This window comes from Dendropsophus ebraccatus, chromosome 2 (assembly GCF_027789765.1).
Source record: "Dendropsophus ebraccatus isolate aDenEbr1 chromosome 2, aDenEbr1.pat, whole genome shotgun sequence".
Taxonomy (NCBI): Eukaryota; Metazoa; Chordata; class Amphibia; order Anura; family Hylidae; genus Dendropsophus; species Dendropsophus ebraccatus.
In genome coordinates, this window is record NC_091455.1 from 82,166,162 (window position 1) to 82,187,014 (window position 20,853).

The 20,853-nt window shown below is 43.8% G+C and overlaps 1 protein-coding gene across 7 annotated transcripts in view; it reads left to right on the plus strand.

Annotated features, from left to right (window-relative positions):
• The window catches only part of ZNF236 (zinc finger protein 236), a 170,631-nt gene that overhangs the window by 12,969 nt on the left and 136,809 nt on the right, over window positions 1-20,853 (plus strand). For 6 of the 7 annotated variants that reach the window (XM_069957871.1, XM_069957866.1, XM_069957867.1 and 3 more), the window contains exons 4-5: window positions 3,426-3,604; window positions 15,613-15,737. In XM_069957871.1, coding sequence (XP_069813972.1) covers window positions 3,426-3,604; window positions 15,613-15,737 — 304 coding nt within the window. Of the gene's footprint in view, window positions 1-3,425; window positions 3,605-15,612; window positions 15,738-20,853 lie in introns of those variants that run through there. The other variant, XM_069957872.1, reaches the window with a different exon arrangement.

The window sequence follows — 20,853 nt, forward strand, 5'->3', positions numbered from 1 at the left end:
ATAGGGCGAACGTAAATGCAAAACTCCCCGAAATCAAAACAAATTCGTTTTTTTTTTTTCAATTTGACAGCGCAAATGATTTTTTTCTGGTTTAGCAGCATATTTTATGTAAAAATAATGCCTGTCATTGCAAAGAACGCAAAAAATAAGCGCTCATACAAGTCTCTAGGTGAAAAAATGCAAGCGCTAAGGACTTTTAAACATAAAATGGAAAAAGCAAAAGGCGCAAAAACAAAAATTGGCTTTGACCTTAAGGGGTTAAAGCAACTCTGTACCCACAACCCCCCCCCCCCCTCCAAACTGCTTGTACCTTTCAGATAGCTGCTTTTAAAGGGGTTATCCAGTGCTACAAAAACATGGCCACTTTCTTTCAGAGACAACACGACTCTTGTCTCCAGTTCAGGTGCGGTTTGCAATTAAGCTTCCTTCACTTCAATGGAACTGAGCAGCAAAACCTCGCCCAAGCTGGAGACAAGAGCGGGGCTGTCTCTGGAAGAAAGTGGCCATGTTTTTATAGCACTGGATAACCCCTTAAATCCAAGATCTGTTCTTGGGTCCGTTCGGCAGGTGATGCAGTTATTGTCCTAAAAAACAACTTTTAAACTGGCAGCCTGTGTCAAATTGCCTTGTCCTAGAGTGTGTATGCCCTAACCTTGCACCGCCTCTCCGTCCCTCCTCCCCACCCTCTTTACCATTAGGAATGGCCCTGGCGAAATTTCTTCTATTCCTCACTTGTCTGAACACTGCACAGGTGCCTTAACGATCCAGCCCATGTGCCGTGCTCACACAGATGATAAATAGTAGAAAACCTGCCTGGAGCATTCCTAATGATGAAGAGGGTGGGGATGAGGGACGGAAAGGCGGTGAAAGCCTAATGCATAGTCACTCTAGGCCACGCCAATTTGACACCCGGGATGCAAGTTGTTTTTTAGGACAATAACTGCATCACCTACCAAAAGAACCCCAGGACAGATCTTGGATTAAAAGCAGCTATCCGAAGATACAAGCGGTTTGGGGGGGTCAGATTGTGGGTACAGAGTCGCTTTAAGGACCAGACCATATAAAATTTCAGCATTTTCATTTTTTCCTCCTCGCCTTCTTCTAAGAACCTTAGCGCTTTTATTTTTTTACCTACAGAGCTGGTTGGGGCGTCATTTTTTGGTGCCACAATCTCTTGTTTTTATTAGTATCATATTTGTGTATATTGGAATTTTTGATAGGTTTTGATAATTTTTTCTCTTTTTTGTTTACGCCCTTGACCGCGTGGAAACAATATTATATTTTATTAGATTGATTTTATTTTTAAAAAGGGAACGGGGGTGATTTAAACTTGTATTAAGGGAGGGGCTATGTCATATATTTTTAAAACCCTTTTTTTGTAATTTTTTTTCTACACTTTAAGCTCTCCTAGGGAACTGTTACATGTAGTGATGAGCGAATTTACAGTACAAACAAAGTGAATCGCTTTTTTAGCTTGTCAATCTGCTTATCAGTCGGCTGCTTTTAAAGTCCATGGCGCTTCACTCCAGGACTGGATCAAGCTTTTCCAGGCACCTGGGGCGAAGCAGCATGGACTTCAAAAGCAGCAGGCTGATAAGCAGATTGCCAAGCTAAAAAAGCGATTCACTTTGTACTGTTAATTACCTCATCTCTAATTACTTGCAATCATTGCATAGCATTGATCAGAATTACTGTCAGTCTTCCCATAGTCTGCCTGAGGCAGACTCCATTAGAAGATCACTGATCAGACCACACAAGAGGTAAGTATTTTACCTCCAGCAGTCAAGGAAAACTGTCAGGACCCCCAGACACACTGCGGAGGGTCCTGATCAGACAGTATTAGGGGTACTGCTCCTGTCGCTAACACTCACAAACATGGCATTTAAGAGGTTAATGGAGAAGCCTGGCATAGACATTTTTTTTTTCCAAAAGTGCTGGGGAGGGGAAGGATGTAAAAACCAAAATGGAATTACCTCCTCGGCTCCAGCACTGGTGGCTGCATACCGCTGCTCTAGTTCCTGCCTTTTTTCTGTCACTTTTGAAACCATGTCCCTACCCAGAATTATCCTTTACTGGCAGACGGCAGTGCAATCGCTGCACCCCAATGTTAACATTGAGGACCTGGCTGCTGATGGGAGCCAGTTCTTACATTCTATGAAGAGAGCTCAGCTCCTGAATGTGCTTCATAGAACCCCTGCATCTCATGATGTGCCGGGACATCATGATGCGTGAACTGTTTTTCATGATCTCCTGAAACGTCATTTTGTGGCAAGGGGTTAAGGGGGAAACTACCAGTTTAAGGCACTGTAGAGAAAGTGCTTTTCCTTTTGAAAGAGGGTTAAAGTGTATCTTTTGTTTGTAAAAACGTTTGACATGTCCTAGAGACATGTCAGAGGTTTTGATCGGGAGAACAAACTGGGAGAGGACCACACTGCAGAGCTTCCTCTCCTGCTCATTCTCCCGATCGGTACAGGTCTGAATACTCCAACCCGAACCAATCAAACTTTGGACATGTTTCTATGACGTCAAAAGTTTTTTTTACAAATGTCAGTGACACTTTACGATGACATAGTACCTTTCATATATACAGTTGTGCTTCAAGAATGTATTAACATTCTCTTACTCTCTGGTACAAAGAGTCAAAGAGGCTTTCCCAAGATACTGAAAAGTTGCTTGATGGCCAAGCAGGGGCAGGTATGGAAGGGGCAGTGAGGAGGTGTTACAGCTTGCTCCACTTCAGGAGCTCAGAAAAACCTCTTTGACTCTTTGTACTAAAGGCTAAAGGCGTTTTTCAACGTTCTGGGAACATACTGTAGATAGATATGAAGAAGGTTTTATGTGTCTCCTGACCGTAACAGCTGTATAACAGTGTCAGCAGTTTGAAACGCGAATTGAAGCAGACAGATTCCTTTTTATTTTAAAATATTTGATACTGCAATTGGAATTAGTTTTTGTTTTGAATATGAGTAAGGACTACCTGCAGTTTGTGTTCTCGCCAAAATTGTACAAGTGACTAGTGGCGGCCATATTGTGTATTGGATTTCATATAGGAAAAGGTTTCAGCAAGAAGCAACTGAATAAACTTTACTGGTTACTTTTATTTTAATATTTTTGTTAGAAATACACTATAATGTATGTATAGATAATAAGTAATGTTTATATAATCAAGAAATAAATAACTGGAAAATAAAAATAGTATCTTTTAATTTAACTCTTAGCTTTCATGTATGTTGTCATTTTTGTTTTTCTGTGTTGCTATAGGAACAGAAACAAAAATGTCATATTCTGTATCTGTGTGGCACTCAAAAAGGTGGCCTATCATGTTTTTGATAAGTTTGGGAAATTGACGAAAGTCGCAGGTTTTGACAGGTTGCTGATGTCCTATGTCCTAAAATATGAAGAATGTGTTTTTTTTTATGTTCTAGATCCTAATCTGTTCTGAATGCGGTGATGAGTTTACACTTCAAAGCCATTTGTCACTTCACATGGAGGAACACCGTCAGGAGCTGTCTGGTAGCAAGACCTACAGCTGCAAGTCGTGTAAGAAGACCTTTGAGTCTGCTCCACAGCTTAAAGATCACATGAAAACACATTTTAAAATAAGGTACAAATAACATTTTCTTAAAGGGAGTATGTCCACTGCAATTCTTGTTTCAAACTGCTGACACTGTTAAGTGCTCTTAGAGCAAGGTGACCTGCTGCAAGATGAAATTCTTTCTGGGGCTTGGGAAAGTATTATAAACATTGTTCTACATTCTAGAAGCACAGACAGATATATGAAAGGTAACATGTGTCTCCTTGACCTAATAGCTATATTACATTATCAGCATTTTGGAATGTAAATGGCAGCTGACAGGTTCCCTTTAAATTTGTCTGCTTTCTTGATATGTAAACTGTGATTTGAGGCCATCAACAATGACATGATGTAAACATGAAGTGTAAAAATGGGGACATTTCAATAGTAGGCATGCTGACATTCTCCCGGTATGCAATTTTAAAGGGACTGTCTGACATTACAAGAAAATACACACCTGTAGAAATATTATTAAAGCAACTCTGTACCCACAATCTGACCCCCACAAACCACTTGTACCTTCAGATAGCTGCTTTTAATCTAAGATCTGTCCTGGGGTCCGTTCGGCAGGTGATGCAGTTATTGTCCTAAAAAACAACTTTTAAACTTGCCGCCCCGGGCGTGGCTTAGAATATCTGTGCCCTGACTTTGCACCACCCCTCCGTCCCTCCTCCCAACCCTCTTCATCATTAGGAATGCCACTGGAACATTTTCTCATGTCTGAACATTGCACAGGTGCCTTAACCAGGGCTGTGGAGTTGGAGCTAGTTTTGGTTGGAGTTGGAAACAAATGTACCGACTCCAGCTTTAAAATAAATCTTTAAAAAATGTAGAATTGAATTTTGATATGAATTTTACAAGTTTTGCTCATGAATATATATTATGAGCAACATTGTAATAGGACAAAATGCGGTTCAGGGAAGAAAAAGAGCCCTGCACCTCACACCTATGGCTGATACTAGTGCCCCTAGGCTAAATAAAAAACACATCAGAATTTTGTGTATGAATTGATCAAGCCATACTGCCCCATGTACCATCGTGCAGGTATCTGATACACATGGGTCCCTACACTAAGTCCACACCGTGCCAGTCAGTGGCTACCAACCCCGCAGGCGTGCACAGTCAGGGAACGGGGGCCATGGGACGGCCCTGCGACCCCCATGCCACAGGACCAGACCCAAAAACACCACACCAGAACCCGGCCAGCACCGCCGGCGGAGAAGGTCGCCCCCAAACTGCACAAGTCTGGATGAGGTATTGCGCTCACCATAGCTGCTGCAGACAGAATGGGAAAAGGCAGGAGGGATTAAAACCATGTGCACTCAGGTGTCTCCTGCTAATTGCGGTCATGTGGGTCTCACCAGGAGGAGTGCAAAACATGGAGAAAAGAGAGAAACAAAATGCGGTTCAGGGAAGAAAAAGAGCGCTGCACCTCACACCTATGGCTGATACTAGTGCCCCTAGGCTAAATAAAAAACACATCAGAATTTTGTGTATGAATTGATCAAGCCATACTGCCCCATGTACCATCGTGCAGGTATCTGATACACATGGGTCCCTACACTAAGTCCACACCGTGCCAGTCAGTGGCTACCAACCCCGCAGGCGTGCACAGCCAGGGAACGGGGGCCATGGGACAGCTTGTGCTGTTTGGGGGCAGCTTCCTCCGCCGGTGGTGCTGGCTGGGTCTTGGTGTGGCATTTTTGGGTCTGGTCCTGTGGCATGGGGGTTGCAGGGCCGTTCCATGGCCTCCCTTCCCTGACTGTGCACGCCTGCGGGGTTGATGGTCACTGACTGGCACAGTGTGGACTTAGTGTAGGGACCCATGTGTATCAGATACCTGCACGAGGTACATGGGGCAGTGTGGCTTGATCAATTCACATACAGAATTCTGATGTTTTTTATGCAGCCGAGAGGTACTAGTATCAGCCATAGGTGTGAGGTGCAGCACTCTCTTTTTCTTCACTGAACCGTATTCTAATAGGACACTTGCCCTATTACATAAGGGTGGTCAGGGAATATATCAGTAATAGGACGCTGGCCCTATTAGATAAGGGTGGTCATGGAAAAGTTGTCAGTCACTATTTGGCAGTTTGTTTCTGAGCTGGAAGAGTCCATTGTGTTGGGGGAGATCTTTGCTGTTCTCTTCCTGGATGCTGGATGACTGTATATGAGCAGCAGTGTAATATGAAGATTTCCTGTGTAATATAGAGGAGGAGGAGAAGACATAAGTAGTGTAGCAGTAACCTCTGTCCTCAGTGTGGTGTTTTCTCTTTGGGAGAAGATTGTGTGTTTTTCTTCAGTGTTCTATGGCTGCAGCTGTGTGTGTGTGTGTGTGTGTGTGTGTGTGTGCGCGCTATAGCTGGAGTAGGTTGTGTGTGTGCTATGGCTGCAGCAGGCTGTGTGTGTGTGCTATGGCTGCAGCAGGCTGTGTGTGTGTGTGTGTCTGTGTGTGCTATGGCTGCAGCAGGCTGTGTGTGTGTCTGTGCTATGGCTGCAGCAAGCTGTGTGTGTGAGTGTTTGTGCACTATGGCTGCAGCAGGCTGTGTGTATGTGTGCTATGGCCACAACAAGCAGAGTGTGTGTGTGTGGTTTGCGCTATTGCTGCAGCAAGCTGTGTGTGTGTGCGTGCTATGGCTGCAGCAGGCTGTGTGGGTGTGTTTGTGTATGCTATGGCTGCAGCGGGGTGTGTGTGTGTGCTATTGCGTGCCTCCACAGTGACCTTCTATATCACTGTGTGACCTCTATATCACTATGTGTGACCCCTTGTATATCACTATGGCTGACCTCTATATTACAGGTATCTGGCATTGTTAGCAGTGTTTCTTTAACCCCTTAACGACATCGGGCGTAAACTTACGCCCTCGCGCCCTGGTACTTGGTGCATCAGGGCGTAAATTTACGCCCGATGTTTCCCCGATCGCTGCGTGTTCACACACAGCGGTCGGGGAAGATGGCCTGCTATAAATCATAGCAGGCCATCTTAGCTTCACGGCACGGGGGGTGGTTAACACCCCCCGTGCTTACGATCGCCGCTATAGGCTGATCAATTCAGATCAGCCAATAGCGGCGATCGGAACCTTTCCGGGTCATCGGCGACCCGATGACCCGGAAAAAAATGGCGGTCGGTGCTGTCCGAGGACGGCACCGACCGCCATTACTGTAAAAAGTAATGGTGATCGCCGTGCCACCGGCCCGATCGCCGTGAACGGCCGGCCGGTACCGGCCGGCCATTCACGGCGATCGGGCCGGTGGCACGGCGATCAGAGTCCCACAATATAGTAAATACCTGCCCTGGACCCCTCAGCTAGGCAGCCGAGGGGTCCAGAGCAGGTATTTGTACATTACTCACCTGTCCCGGGCTCCTGATCGGCGTCTTCCGGGTTCGCGGCATCCTCGTCTTCGTTCGGGTCTTCGGCTTCTTCCGTGACGTCACGTTCGGCTTCTCTCGGCTATTTTCGGCTCCAGCGTCGGCTCTTTCCGTATTTTGCGCTCTGCTGCCCTCTAGCGGCTGATATGTGTAATACACTTATCAGCAGCTACAGGGATGTTCAGAATTTTTTTTTTTTTTTTTTTCAAATTTTTTTTTTCTATTTTCCGCACCCTATCGCCGCTGAGTGTTGATCAGCATCGCACGAAAGTGCGCTGCTAATCAGCAACTCCTCCTTTTTGGCGTAGGGTGTTTTTTTTCTATATTCTACTGCCACGGTCTGCTTATAAGTGCCGCACATAACTGCGGCATTTATCAGCAACTCCTTTGTTGGCGTAGGTTTTTTTTTTATACTTACTGTAAAAAAACACGTAAAAAACACTACATTACACCACACTACATTGAATAAAGTTTGACACCACACCACTACATACCCCATATACTAATCCCCGTATAAAGATGGCCCCCTGGGTGTTTTCGGCGTCAGAGGGATACGTTATTATTACCTCCGACACCGAAACAGCCAGTGAGGATGAATGGGGGGTCCTTCGTTCCTCCATTCATCCTCATCATCCTCATCCTCCAGTGACGTGTCTGGGGGTAGTGTAGCGTACGCTGCCCCCCAGACACATCTTTTCCACCAGTACCGTCCCAATAAGAGATGACGGTATGGAGTGAAATTCTACCAACTCTGTGAGCGTACCTTAGGGTACACTTACAGATTTCGGGTACGTGCACACTGCGGAATGGCGAAGGATAACCCTTCGTGCATTCCACAGCTGGCACCCGCCGGCGGACTGATGCAGGCATGTGTCTCCACCCGTGTCATAGAATCCATTCTATGCACGGGCGGATTCCATCGTCCATCCAAAGAATGAACACGTTGGACGGAGAGCGGAATCCGTCCGTGCATAGAATGGAGTCTATGACACGTGTGGAGACGCGCGCCTGCATCAGTCCGCCGGTGGGTGCCAGCTGTGGAATGCACGAAGGGTTATCTGTCGCGATTCCGCAGTGTGCACGTACCCTTAGAGTGTATGTAGGAAGGGACACCCGAATCCAGTCCCCAGATGCCCCCAGATGCCCCCCCATCCTCGGAGTTAGTGGGAAGATCGTCCGGGAACTGATCTTCCCACTGCTGGATAAAGGTCACCACCTGTACGGGGATAACTTTTATACCAGCGCCCCCTCCTCTGGTCTCTCGCTGCCCTGTAGCTTGCGGCACGATCCGAACATATCAGAAGTAGTAATAGCGCCCTAATATTTAGCAGCCATGGAGCGGACCCAGCGCTTCTGGATATGAAGGACCCCGTATCGCACCAGGACATTTTCCAGGTGACGTCCCCCACACTGGAGAAAGGGAGACCCCAGAAGAAGTGCAGAGTGTGGTGTAACAGGGGGATCAGGAAGGACAACATTTTCCAGTGTGACACCTGTCCTGATCCCCCCGGCCTCTGCATACTGGATCGCTCCAAGGCGCACCACACGTCACTGGGGTTCTACATTATCTAAATTCTGTCCCTTATTCCTATTTCAGGGGTCACGTTGATCCAGGGATTATTCTGATCGCCATTATGGAGTCGGGAAGGAATTTTTCCCATTGATGAGGCTACTGTCGTCTGCCTTACAAGGGTTTTTTTTTTGCCTTCCTCTGGATCAACACAGGTTGAATTTGATGGACACCTGTCATTTTCAACCTTATAAACTAATAATTGGCCTAATACCCCCAAAATAAATTAGAATTGTCCCTTTTCCCCAGCTAAATAGGTATGGCCGCCATTCCCATTAGAGGATGCCATGATGCAATTACAAAGCCTCTGTGCGGCCAGGACAGTAGAAACCCCCCACAAGTGACCCCATTCTGGAAACTACACCCCATAAGGAATCTAAGAAGGGGGGCAGCGGGGATATGGCCCCCTGGTGACGGCCACATTTGGGACGTGAAAATGAAAAAAATTGTATTTTTTATTTTCTCGGCACATGTTCTACGTAAGTGCCCGTCACCAGTGGGGTCCATATGCTCACTGCACCCCTTGTTGGATTCCTTATGGGGTGTAGTTTCCAGAATGGGGTCACTTGTCGGGGGTTTCTACTGTCCTGGCAGCACAGGAGCTTTGTAATTGCGACATGGCCTCCATCCTCCATTCCAGCCTCTAAATGGCGCTCTGTCCCTTTGGTGACTTGCCCTGTGCCCATATGGCACATTATGTCCACATGTGGGGTATTTTCGTACTCAGGGGAAATTACCCTACACGTTTTGTGTTCATTTTCTTTTTTAACCCCTTGTGGAAATGGAAAAAAATCAAGGCTAGACCAACATTTAGTGTAATTTTTGTAAAATTTTTACTCTAAATCATTAATCTTGTCATGTTTTTTCATTTTCACAAGGGGTTAAAAGATAAAAAAAACATTTAATGTGTAGAGCAATTTCCCCTGAGTTTGGAAATACCCCACATGTGGACATAAAGCGCCATGCGGGTGCAGGGTAAGCCTCCGAAGGGAAGAAGCGCCATTTGGTTTTTGAAGGCTGGATTTGGATGGAATGGATTTCGAGGGGCCATGTTGCATTCAAAAGGCCCCTGTGTTGCCAAGACAGTTGAAACCCCCCACAAGTGACCCCATTATGGAAACTGCACCCCTCAAGGAATGTAACAAGGGGTGTAGTGAGCATATGGACCCCACGGGTGACGGACACAAATGTGGAACAATGTGGCGTGAAAATGAAGTATTACATTTTTTACACTATAATGTTGGTTTAGCCTTGAATATATCATTTTCACAAGGGGTTAAAAGAGGAGAAAAAAAACTAAATGTGTAGCGCAATTTCCCCCGAGTCCGTAAATACCCCACATGTGGACATAAAGCGCCATGCGGGTGCAGGGCAAGCCTCCGAAGGGAACGAGCACCATTTCGTTTTTGAAGGCTGGATTTGGATGGAATGGATTTTGAGGGGCCATGTTGCATTCAAAAGGCCTCTGTGTTGCCAAGACAGTTGAAACCCCCCACAAGTGACCCCATTATGGAAACTACACCCCTCAGGGAATGTAACAAGGGGTGTAGTGAGCATATTGACCCCACTGGTGACGGGCACAAATGTGGAACAATGTGGCGTGAAAATGAAATATTACATTTTTTACACTATAATGTTGGTTTAGCCTTGAATTTATCATTTTCACAAGGGGTTAAAAGAGAAAAAAACACACAATATGTGTAGAGCAATTTCCCCCGAGTCCGTAAATACCCCACATGTGGACATAAAGCGCCATGTGGGCGCAGAGCAAGCCTCCGAAGGGAAGGAGCGCCATTTGAATTTTGGAGGTTGGATTTGGCTAGAATGGATGATGAACGCCATGTCACATTTACAGAGCCCTCCTGCTGCCAAAACACTGGAAACCCCCCACAAGTGACCCCATTCTGGAAACTGCACCCCTCAAGGAATCTAACAAGGGGTGCAGTGAGGATATGGACCCCTTGATGACGGGCACATTTGTGCCATGAAAGTGAAAAAATGAAATTTTTCCCTTTCACGTCACATTGTTCCACATTTGTGCCCGTCACCAGTGGGGTCCATATGCTCACTGCACCCCTTGTTAGATTCCTTGAGGGGTGTAGTTTCCAGAATGGAATCACTTGTGGGGGGTTTCCAGTGTTTTGGCAGCACGAGGGCTCTGTAAATGCGACATGGCCCTTGAAATCCTTTTCAGTGAAATTCAGCTTCCAAAAGCCAATTGGCGCTCCTTCCCTTTGGAGGCTCGTCCTGCGCCCCCTTGGCACTCTATCGCCACATGTGGGGTATTTCTGTACTCGGGAGAAACTGCGCTACACATTTTTTGTCTTTTTTTTGCCTCTTATCCCTTTAAGAAAATGAAAAATTGAAGGCTAGAACAACGTTTTAGTGTAAAAAATAAATTTTTCTTTTTTCACGCCATATTGTTCGGAAAATCTGTGAAGCACCTGTGGGGTCCAGATGCTCACCGCACCCCTTGTTACATTCCTTGAGGGGTGTAGTTTTCTAAATGGTGTCCCTTTAGGGGTGTTTTTTAGGTTTTGACACCCCAGAGCCTCTGCCAACCTGAAGTGGTACAGTCAAAAATGACCAAATATAACGGAGGCGTTGAAATTCACTAGGCGCTCCCTTATATCTGAGGCTTGTGGTTGCGTCAAATAGCGCAATAGGGCCACATATGGGGTATTTCTATAAACTGCAGAAACGGGGCAATAATTATTGGGGTGCATTTCTCTGGTAATAGGTTTATAATTATGAAAAATATTGGATTACAATAAAATCTCTGCACAGAAAATTAAAATTTTCAAATTCCTTACACACTTGGCTTTTATTTCTGTGACTCCCCTAAAGGGTTTAAACACTTTCTGGATATGCTTTTGCAGAGTTTGGGGGGTGCAGTTTCTGAAATGGGGTGCTTTGTGGGGCTTTCTAACATACAGGCCCCTCAAATACACTTTAAACCTGAACAGGTCCCTAAAAATATCTGATTTTGAAATTTTACTGAAAATTTGGAAATTTGCTGCTAATGTTTTAAGCTTCCTATCGTCTAAAAAAAATGAAAGATAGTTTAATAAATGCCGCCAACATAAAGTAGACATGTTGCTAATGCTATTTAATATATAATTTATGTGGTATAACCACTTTCTGTATACGCAAAGAAGTTTCAAAGTTGGAAAAATGCATTTTTTCACATTTTTTCACCTTATTTGGGTTTTTTTCATAAAGATTTGTTATGAGTATCGACTCCAATTTACCAGAAATGTAAAGTACAATATGTCACGAGAAAACAATCTCAGAATCAGCCGGATAGGTAAAAGCATCCCGAAGTTATTAATGACTAAAGTGACACTGGTCATATTCATAAAATTTGTCTCTGTCATTAAGGCCATTTCAGGCTCTGTCCTTAAGGGGTTAAGTATGGTGAATATTTAGTTAGAAACATAAAAGATTGTCAGCAGGAAAAGACCACCTGCTGCATCTAGTCTAGTTGTGAGTAGTTCAGGACCTAGAGGTTGGAGACTGGCTGCACCCACTGCGCACACAGGAGAAGCTGCTCTATATACAGTATTCCTTTATTCACTCAGAAGTCACCCCAGGATCATGTAGGACTTTAGAGAGAAGCTGCTGAGCCAGTGTGATAAATAACTCCCCTGGTATATGACTGGCCATTTATGAAGGAGCAGGAGTCGGCAGTTGGAGTCGGTCTTAATAAATTTCAGGAGTCAGAGCTGCGGCTTACCGACTCCACAGCCCTGGCCTTAAAGATCCAGCCCATGTGCCGGGCTGACACAGGTGCGGAATAGGAGACAATCTGCCTGGAACATTTCTAATGATGAGGAGGGACAGAGAGGTTGTCAGCCTAAGCCATACACAGTCTAGGCCACGCCCGTTGGACACGGGGCTGCAAGTTTAAAAGTTGTTTTTTTAAGACAATAACTGCATCACCTGCCGAATGTACCCCAGGACAGATCTTGGATTAAAAGCAGCTATCCGAAGGTACAAGTGGTTTGGGGGGGTCAGATTGTGGGTACAGAGTAGCTTTAAACAGATCCTAACGTTATTCACTTGTCAGATAACTCCAATCTTTGCCTTATATACATGTGATTACTGCAGCCAATCACTGTCAGCCAATTCACTCCCTAAAGAGATCAGCATGCACAGCACATGGCAGCAAAAGCCTGTGATTAGCTGCACCAGTCATGTGGATGTACGTGACTGTCATCATGCACGCGACTGTTTCATTGCTGTATCACAAGGAAACATACACTGATGGGGACCACCAAAGCATGGGCGCTAGATTTGACAGATCGTTAATAGTTGTTTTTTTTATTTAATAACATTTCTTAGGAGAATTTTCATTTATTGGACTGTGTTCATACAGTGTGTTTTTTGTTGAGTTTTTAACATGTGTTTTTTGTTTTGATTGGTGCACCCAGCATAATAGCTTTTGACAGCCCCTGTAAGGGTAAGAAGACTTAGGGTCCTATTACACAGTGATTTTTAACGATAAACGATCGCAAACAAGATTGTTTATCGTTAAAGGAGAAGTCCGGCGAAAATTTTTATTAAAGTATTGTATTGCCCCCCAAAAGTTATACAAATCCCCAGGAAATGCTTATAAAGTACTTTTTTCCCTGTACTATCTACTGCATCAAGGCTTCACTTCCTGGGTAAAATTGTGATGTCTTGACCCGACTCCCAGAGCTGTGCGGGCTGTGGCTGCTGGAGAGAATGATGGAAGGGGGACACTGAGGGACACAGGGCACTGGAGGGACACTGAGCATCCCTCTGTCATCACAGATCATGATGGCACAGGGATGCTCATTGTCCCTCAGTATCTCTCTGCCATCCTCTCCAGCAGCGACAGCCCGCACAGCTCTGGGAGTGGGGTCGTGACATCACAATTTTATCCAGGAAGTGAAGCCTTGATGCAGTAGTTAGTACAGGGAAAAAAAAGCACTTTATAAGCATTTCCCGTAATAAGTGTATATTGGGGATTTGTATGACTTTTGGGGGGCAATAAAATACTTTAATAAAAAAATCTCCTTTAACCTGAAATCGTTCACCATATTACACAAAACGATAGTCGGTAGATACGATCGTTACTGCGACCGTTATTGCGATCGTGACTATGATCGTTTACTCCATCTGATCCCAGCAAAATAATGAACAATGTGCAATTAAAATGCAGAACTTGAGCGAACAAATGTGCAATTACAGCGAATGAATGTGGAATTACAGCGAGCGATTAACAATGATTTTACGTTCAGATCTAAATCAACGATTAACGACATACGAACGATTTTTCAATCGTTGCCTGTAATTACACAGAAGGGTTATCGTTTAAATTCGAACGATATAACTATTTTTCGCACGATAATCGTTCTGTGTAATAGGGCCCTTTGATGACTTTTTACTTCTGCAGTCCTATTATTTGTCTTTGATAACAAGCAGTCTCTCCACAATCCACAGAGATAAGATGCACCAAGCAGAAAAGAACTTGTTAATGGAGTATTAGGTCTGACTACAATTTTTATGACCAGCTTTGTTGAGGATGGCATAGAGTCAAATACTAAAACTTGTTCTTTTTTCTAATTGTTTTTTTTTTTCTTACTGTAATTTTTTACATTTCATTTTTGTACATTTATATGGGAGCTGCCATCTTGGCTGAGCTGTTTTTTAACAGTGTTTAGTAATATGCCTTACAGCAAGGCCATGGACATAGAAAGCTGTACTCAGGACCTGTCCCATTGAGATAAATTTGAAACATTACTAAGCATACTCTGTGGCCTTTATGGAGCTCATTCCACAGGGAGCTGCTATTGTCTTATATTAGATCTATCTATCTATCTATCTATCTATCTATCTATCTATCTATCTATCTATCTATCCTGATTCTGTACAGATCATTTTACAGCAGTGTGCTCGTATCACCACATACAGGACAGGAAGTCTCTATTTCTGAGAATGAAAACTGGATAATGTCAGAATTATTTTATAATAATAGTATTGTACTTCATATCATATTGTTTTGTGTGGAAAAAAAATTCTAAGAGGCTGCAGTTACTTAATGGGGTATTTTGTAACTCCTATAAACAGAAAGCTCTGTACACTTTGAGTAGAGTACTAAGCTCTCACTTCTGGGACCACTGCTGTATTTTATTTACGTAACCTTATCTACAGAGAAGAATGAGAAAATTTTTAGAAGTGGCCACTATAAATTCTACCTCTGTAACACTGGGTGGCAAATTCTGTTGATCTCAAAATAGTATGAATTGTTTGTATGAAAAAAAAGGTTAGTCACCTGCATCACATTGCTTTTCCATTTAACATGTTTTTTGAGATCTCGGTATTGATGGTATATCGTCTAGAAAGACCTCCATCGTATACCTGCTTGTTGTACACTTAGTAGCGGCTGTGTAGGGTATTTCAGCCTTGTTCTACTCAAGTGAATGGAATAATGCTGCTATTCCCTGTACAGCTGCTATGTGCTGTATGGCATCCTGGTGTGCAGTCCTATGTAAACGATGGTCTGCAAAGTCTGCAGTGGTTGCTTGAGTGCCAGTGGTTGTCTTGCACATCTGATTGTTGGGGTTGCCAATAGCCTCCAACTACCTGATACTGATTACCTGCCCTGAGGAATATTGAGATGTTGGAAAACAATTGAACTTTGCCAATGCTGCATGTTTATATGCAGTATTGGCAAATTGTTGAAAGTGAAGATTTTCTGAATATGTTACTGAGGATGAAAGTAACAATATTACTTTCATTATCAGGCCCTATAACATAACGGCAGTTCTTCCAATTTGCTGTAGTTTCTCTTTAATTGCAGCAGAAACACTCGGCTTAGTTCTGTGTCTGGCCCTCGGGCAGCCGCAGGTCTGAAAGATTTACAGAGAGACGTGTACCTGTTGATAAATCTAATGCACTTTTCCACTTTGTACTTACTCTCCAGCAGAGGCCATTCAACCCTGTTCTTGTAGAATTCCTGGAGTTCTTAGATCTGAACAGTCTGTTTCATTACAATGCACGTCTACTTTATGTAATTTCTGGCAATGTTTCTAGCAGTATTATTCACATTTTGCCCTTGTTGGTTTACAGGGTTGCAAGTACTAGATCTTACAATAGAAACATAGATAGAAGTGGATTCTCCTACTCCTGTCCACACTGTGGTAAAACTTTTCAAAAGCCAAGTCAGTTAACTCGCCACATCAGAATACACACAGGTAAGCGGATTCACCTCATGTACTGCTATTTGATAGCAGGCCAATGGATGTTCTAGCATTATCTGTGGTTCCTTATAATAAGAAAACAAGACTCAGGCTTGTTGTTATCATAGTCTGCTGTATTCACAAATAAATAATGATATACAAATGCATTCAGACGCAAATTTTAGATGTACAGGGATTTGTATTGTTGGTTGTTTGTTTTATCATAAAACTGGATAGAATTTAAGTTAAGTCTGGCACTAGATTGCAATTTATTGGATTTATAGCACACAATATGAAAGCATATGTGATGATACATACTGAATGTAATTGAAATTAAAGGAGGACTTGGGGCGATTTTTGGCTGGGGGGAGGATGAAAGAAGTAACCGTCTCTCTCCTTCCTCGCTCCAGCACTGGTGCTGGAATCCCACAAATCGGTCCCCCGATCCTAGATGCTTCTGTGACATGCCAGCCCACTCTGCTAGTCAGCGTCTGTAGTGGGGTCTCGCCTCGACCGCTTACTGGCTGAGCTGGCCTGGTGTAAAGGCTCTAAAGGAAAGACAGCGCTCCAATGGTGCAGACTCCTCAGAAAGCGTGGTGGATACACAAAGTGTGATGGAAACGCTTACCTTTGATGGTTGTGTAAAGATAAGGCGCAACTCTCCACAGCGCATATATAATATAGCGATCGGACCGCAGCCTCTCCTATGAAGTCCTCACTGGGAACAAACAGTTACACTCCACTTCAGGTCATAGGTAAAGTCAGGCGCAGGTCACACCAGGTGTCGAATATAAAAAAACAAAAACTATTTATTAAAACGCACAGCGCTTTTTGAAACCAGACTGGTTTCTTTATCAAGTGTGATCTCACTTGATAAACATACCAGTCCGGTTTAGAAACCCATTGTGTGTTTTAATAAATAGTTTTTTTTTTGTTTTTTTTTTTTTAATATATTCGACACCTGTTGTGACCTGCGGCCGACTTTACCTATGATCTGGAGTGGAGTGTAACTAGTGTAAAGGCTCGGACGTGTTTACAGAGTTATTTAGCTTTAAATGTCTCTAATGTAAAATGTTTCTATATGTGAATAAAAGTATTAGAAAAAAAGTGGAGCAGACAAATAAAAACTGTCTAAGGGTACAAACCCACACACCGTATACACAGCAGATACGCAACAAATACGCAGCAAATACGCAGCAGATTTGATGGTGCAGATTTGATGCTGTGTTCAGTTATTTACATCTAATCTGCTGCGTATTTGCTGCGTATCGCAGCAGTAAATACGCTGCTTATACGGTGTGTGGGTTTATACCCTAAGACTGAGTGAACTTTAGACAAGGGAGTCTGAAAATGTGCCATATTTATTACCGTGACTCCCGCTGTTTGATAAATGTGGTGCATCTGTAAACTATCTACTTGTTGGCTTACTGTACACCAAAATAGCGCTCTGCCTCACTTTTTAAAGAGTACCTGTCAGAGACATTTTAAAGTTTTGAGCGGTCAGTCCTGAGTGTTCAGACCATGACTATTCAGAACAATGAGTCGGGAGAAGTCTGTGCTGCTGTCTGTCTAAGGGTATGTGCACACTACGGATTCCGAGCAGAGAACTTCAAGCAGACTCCACTGCACGCCCCCGCTTGAAGTTCCACCCGTCCGATAGGCTTTATTCTACGCTCAGGCAGATTCCACCATCCGCTGTCAATTCTATGGCGGATGGCGGAATCTGCCTCCGCGTAGAACGGAGCCTATGGGACATGTGGAACTTCAAGTGGGGGCGCTGTGGAATCCGCTTGAAGTTCTCCACTCAGAACCCGTAGTGTGCACATACCCTAACACAGACAAACATTATGCGGCTGTCCAGGTCACATAACAGAGAGCCAGGAGAGAACACGCTGCAGGTAAACTTCTCCCGACTTTTTCCCTATATAAGTCGCAATCTGAACAATCAGACTCTAATGAAAACCTTTCACATGTCAAAAGTTTTTTTACTAATTAGAAGTTCTGTTAAAGTCTTTTTTTGTGAACCATGTTCCTTTGTCGAGCCTAAAACAATGTGATAGTCCTGTAGGCCAATTTTTTGGGAATACACTTTTATTTATTTCCCCCTATGATTTTTAGAAAAATGCCACTGCAGTTTTTTTTTAAATAGAAGTGTATCAAGTAAGAAGGAGACTGTAAAAGTAAGCAGCTGTGCTATCAAACTGGTTTGGCTTTGGACCACACCAGGAGCAGAGTAAAAGTGCCCTCTAGGTCTTCGCCCTTTATCTTCCTCTAGGATGCAGAAGCTGGACTTCTGCGGCTAGAGGGCACCAGGCCGCTTTACAAGTGTGGGTAGTGGCTGGTCCCAAGAACCTGACAGCGCCGATTTGAGGCACTTGAGAAAGAACCAAATGAGCTTAGTCAGCAAGCCAGGCTAGAGTAATCAGTCAGAAGCAGGGCAGACTACTTCAGATGCCGGTCAGACAGTACAGAAGTGGTCAGGCAATTAAGTGTAATGTAAGAAACAGACATGTGTTTTATATGCAGTTCCTCCTGCCGGTTGATAATGTCTGGATGAACTCCATAAATATACATAATTGTTAGAAGCTCATTTGTGAGAACTCTCCCATGAAAATACCAGAACTACCTCCTATCAGCAGTTCCTGAGAGGCACAGTTTCTGCAGGAAGTCCACAGGAATATCCACCCTACAAATCTGCACCAAGTTCTGCAGCTTTTGGTACAGAAAACATCTTTGCACAATAAAACAAGCATTTATAAACAGTTGCCCCATAAGCCCCAGCTTCCACCAGTGACCTTTCAGCACATGTGACCACCTACTGCAGCTATTATCTGTTGGTTTCACATGTCATGTCATAACTAGAAAACACATGTACAGAGGCTAGCATGCCACCAGGAAAGTGTTGCCTTGGGAGTGCCAGGGGATTTATTGGTAGGGAGAGTAGAGGTTTTTTTTTTTCCGTTTATTTCAAACTTTTATCTAGACAGCAGCAATCTTATTTTACTCTCCTAACCTAAGGCTGGTGAAGGTAAACAAATGCCCTGCTAACCCCTGCTTACCAGGTACTCTGGTTCCCCTGTTATAGTGCCACTTCCGACCTTTGCCTAACCATTTCACACTGGGGGCTGTATGTGGAGCAGAGGTAACTTCCTTAATGTAGGCCTGTGAGTATCTTAAGCGAATTGGTGCTGCATCGGGTACAGGAGCATGGACCATGAGATAAGATAATCCTTTAATAGTCCCACCATGTGGAAATGGAGCTCCCAATAAGCACAGCCAGCCATTTAAAAGGAACCAACCAAGCCAAAAACGTCACTAAAGCTAAGGAAATGTACTGGTACATCACCCAGCAGGCTTTCAAAGCATACCCCTTTACCCTGTGTTCCCTGCTTAATTTATCCAGAAACTTACTTTTTTTTAAGTCCCGTGCTGTATGCTAAGAATATAAGTTAAAAAACAATATTAAAGAAGTGTTATATTATGAAACATTTTCTTAGTTCAGTACATACTGTAATGTTATTATAGACTGCTAGAGTAGTTATTACTTGCAACTAGGTATTTTGTACTCACTGGTTACCTGGATTGACTTGCTGCAAAGAAAAAAACCAAGTTGGTTACAATTCTGCCACTAGAGGTCACCCTTCACCCATCGAAAATCACATTTGGCTAATTTCATCCAGTTTTTGGTTTCTCTGTTATCATTATTATATGCTGGTCTTTTGTACACCACACATCCATATCTCCTCTTTATAATTTGTGGGTATTGCAGGGCATTTAATATTGGGATCCGTTGGAGGTTATAGTTTCTGTACATTACCAATAGTTCAAGCTTTTAGGTTGGAAACATCTCCTTTTTTGTCACAGGTGCTACTATAAAAGTTTTCTTTAATTAGAATTAATGGGTTAACCAGAATTCCCTAGATTAAATAGTCTAAAACTAGTCTATGATTTTATAATTTGCTGTAATGTGTTGATACAATAGCACATGACTGATCTGTCTCCCCATCTAGGTCATGACACCTGTGCTGCAGGATCTATACCCAATGCACATCATCAACTTCTGTTGGGATCTCTGTTGTCCATTGTTCTGATGGTTAGCAGAATGTACGATAGAGGCTTCAATAGTTATGTTATCAAAACCACCACTTCTCTGACCTTACATTTTAACTAGAATAGAGAAGAAATCAGGCGATACCTTTTGGAGGCTTACTGAGTATATTTGATTGTAAGCTTTCGAGAGTCTAGCTCCCTTCGTCAGACATGATGTTATACAAAACTGAAAAATCATAGACTTAGATACACACTAGACAGATCTCATCGAAGGATTTTAGAAATTTTAAAAATAACAAAATGCAATATACATGTATATTGCATTTTGTTATTTTTAAAGTTTCTAAAATCCTTCGATGAGATCTGTCTAGTGTGTATATACTGTAAGTCTGTGACTTTTTCAGTTTTGTTTAACATCATGTCTGTCGAAGGGAGCTAGACTCTCGAAAGCTTACAATCAAATATACTCAGTTAGCCTCCAAAAGGTATCACCTGATTTCTTCTCTATTCTACTGATTTCTATTGCTAACACGGTACAACAATACTCTACTTACATTTTCACTACACATAGTAGTTTAACCCCTTCCCGCATATGGACGTACCGGCACGTCCAAATCTGCATACAGTTCCTGCAGATGGACGTGCCGGTACGTCCACGGGATGACAGGGGCGCAGGAGCTGCACTGCTGTCATCCCCGGCGGGGCCCGGCTGTCAGTGATAGCCGGGCACCCGCCGCAACTGCCGAGATCCGGGCCGTGCCCGGATCCCGGCAGTTAACCCCTTAGTGACCGCCGATACGGCGGTCACTAATGGGCCGGCGCTGTACTGCATTTCATCTCCCCCCACCGTGAATCCACGGCGGGGGGAGATGAAATAAGTCAATCAGACCCCAGATCAGCCCCCCTAGTGGGCTGGTCACTAACCCTCTCCCTCCCCGCGGCGGCCATCAGATCCAAGATGGCCGCCGCAATCACTGTGAACAGACAATAAAAATGAATGAAACACCCATGCTCTCCGCCACCGGAGGTAGCGGAGAGCATGGGGCAGTGATCGGGGACCCCCCCGTGTGGTCCCGGAACA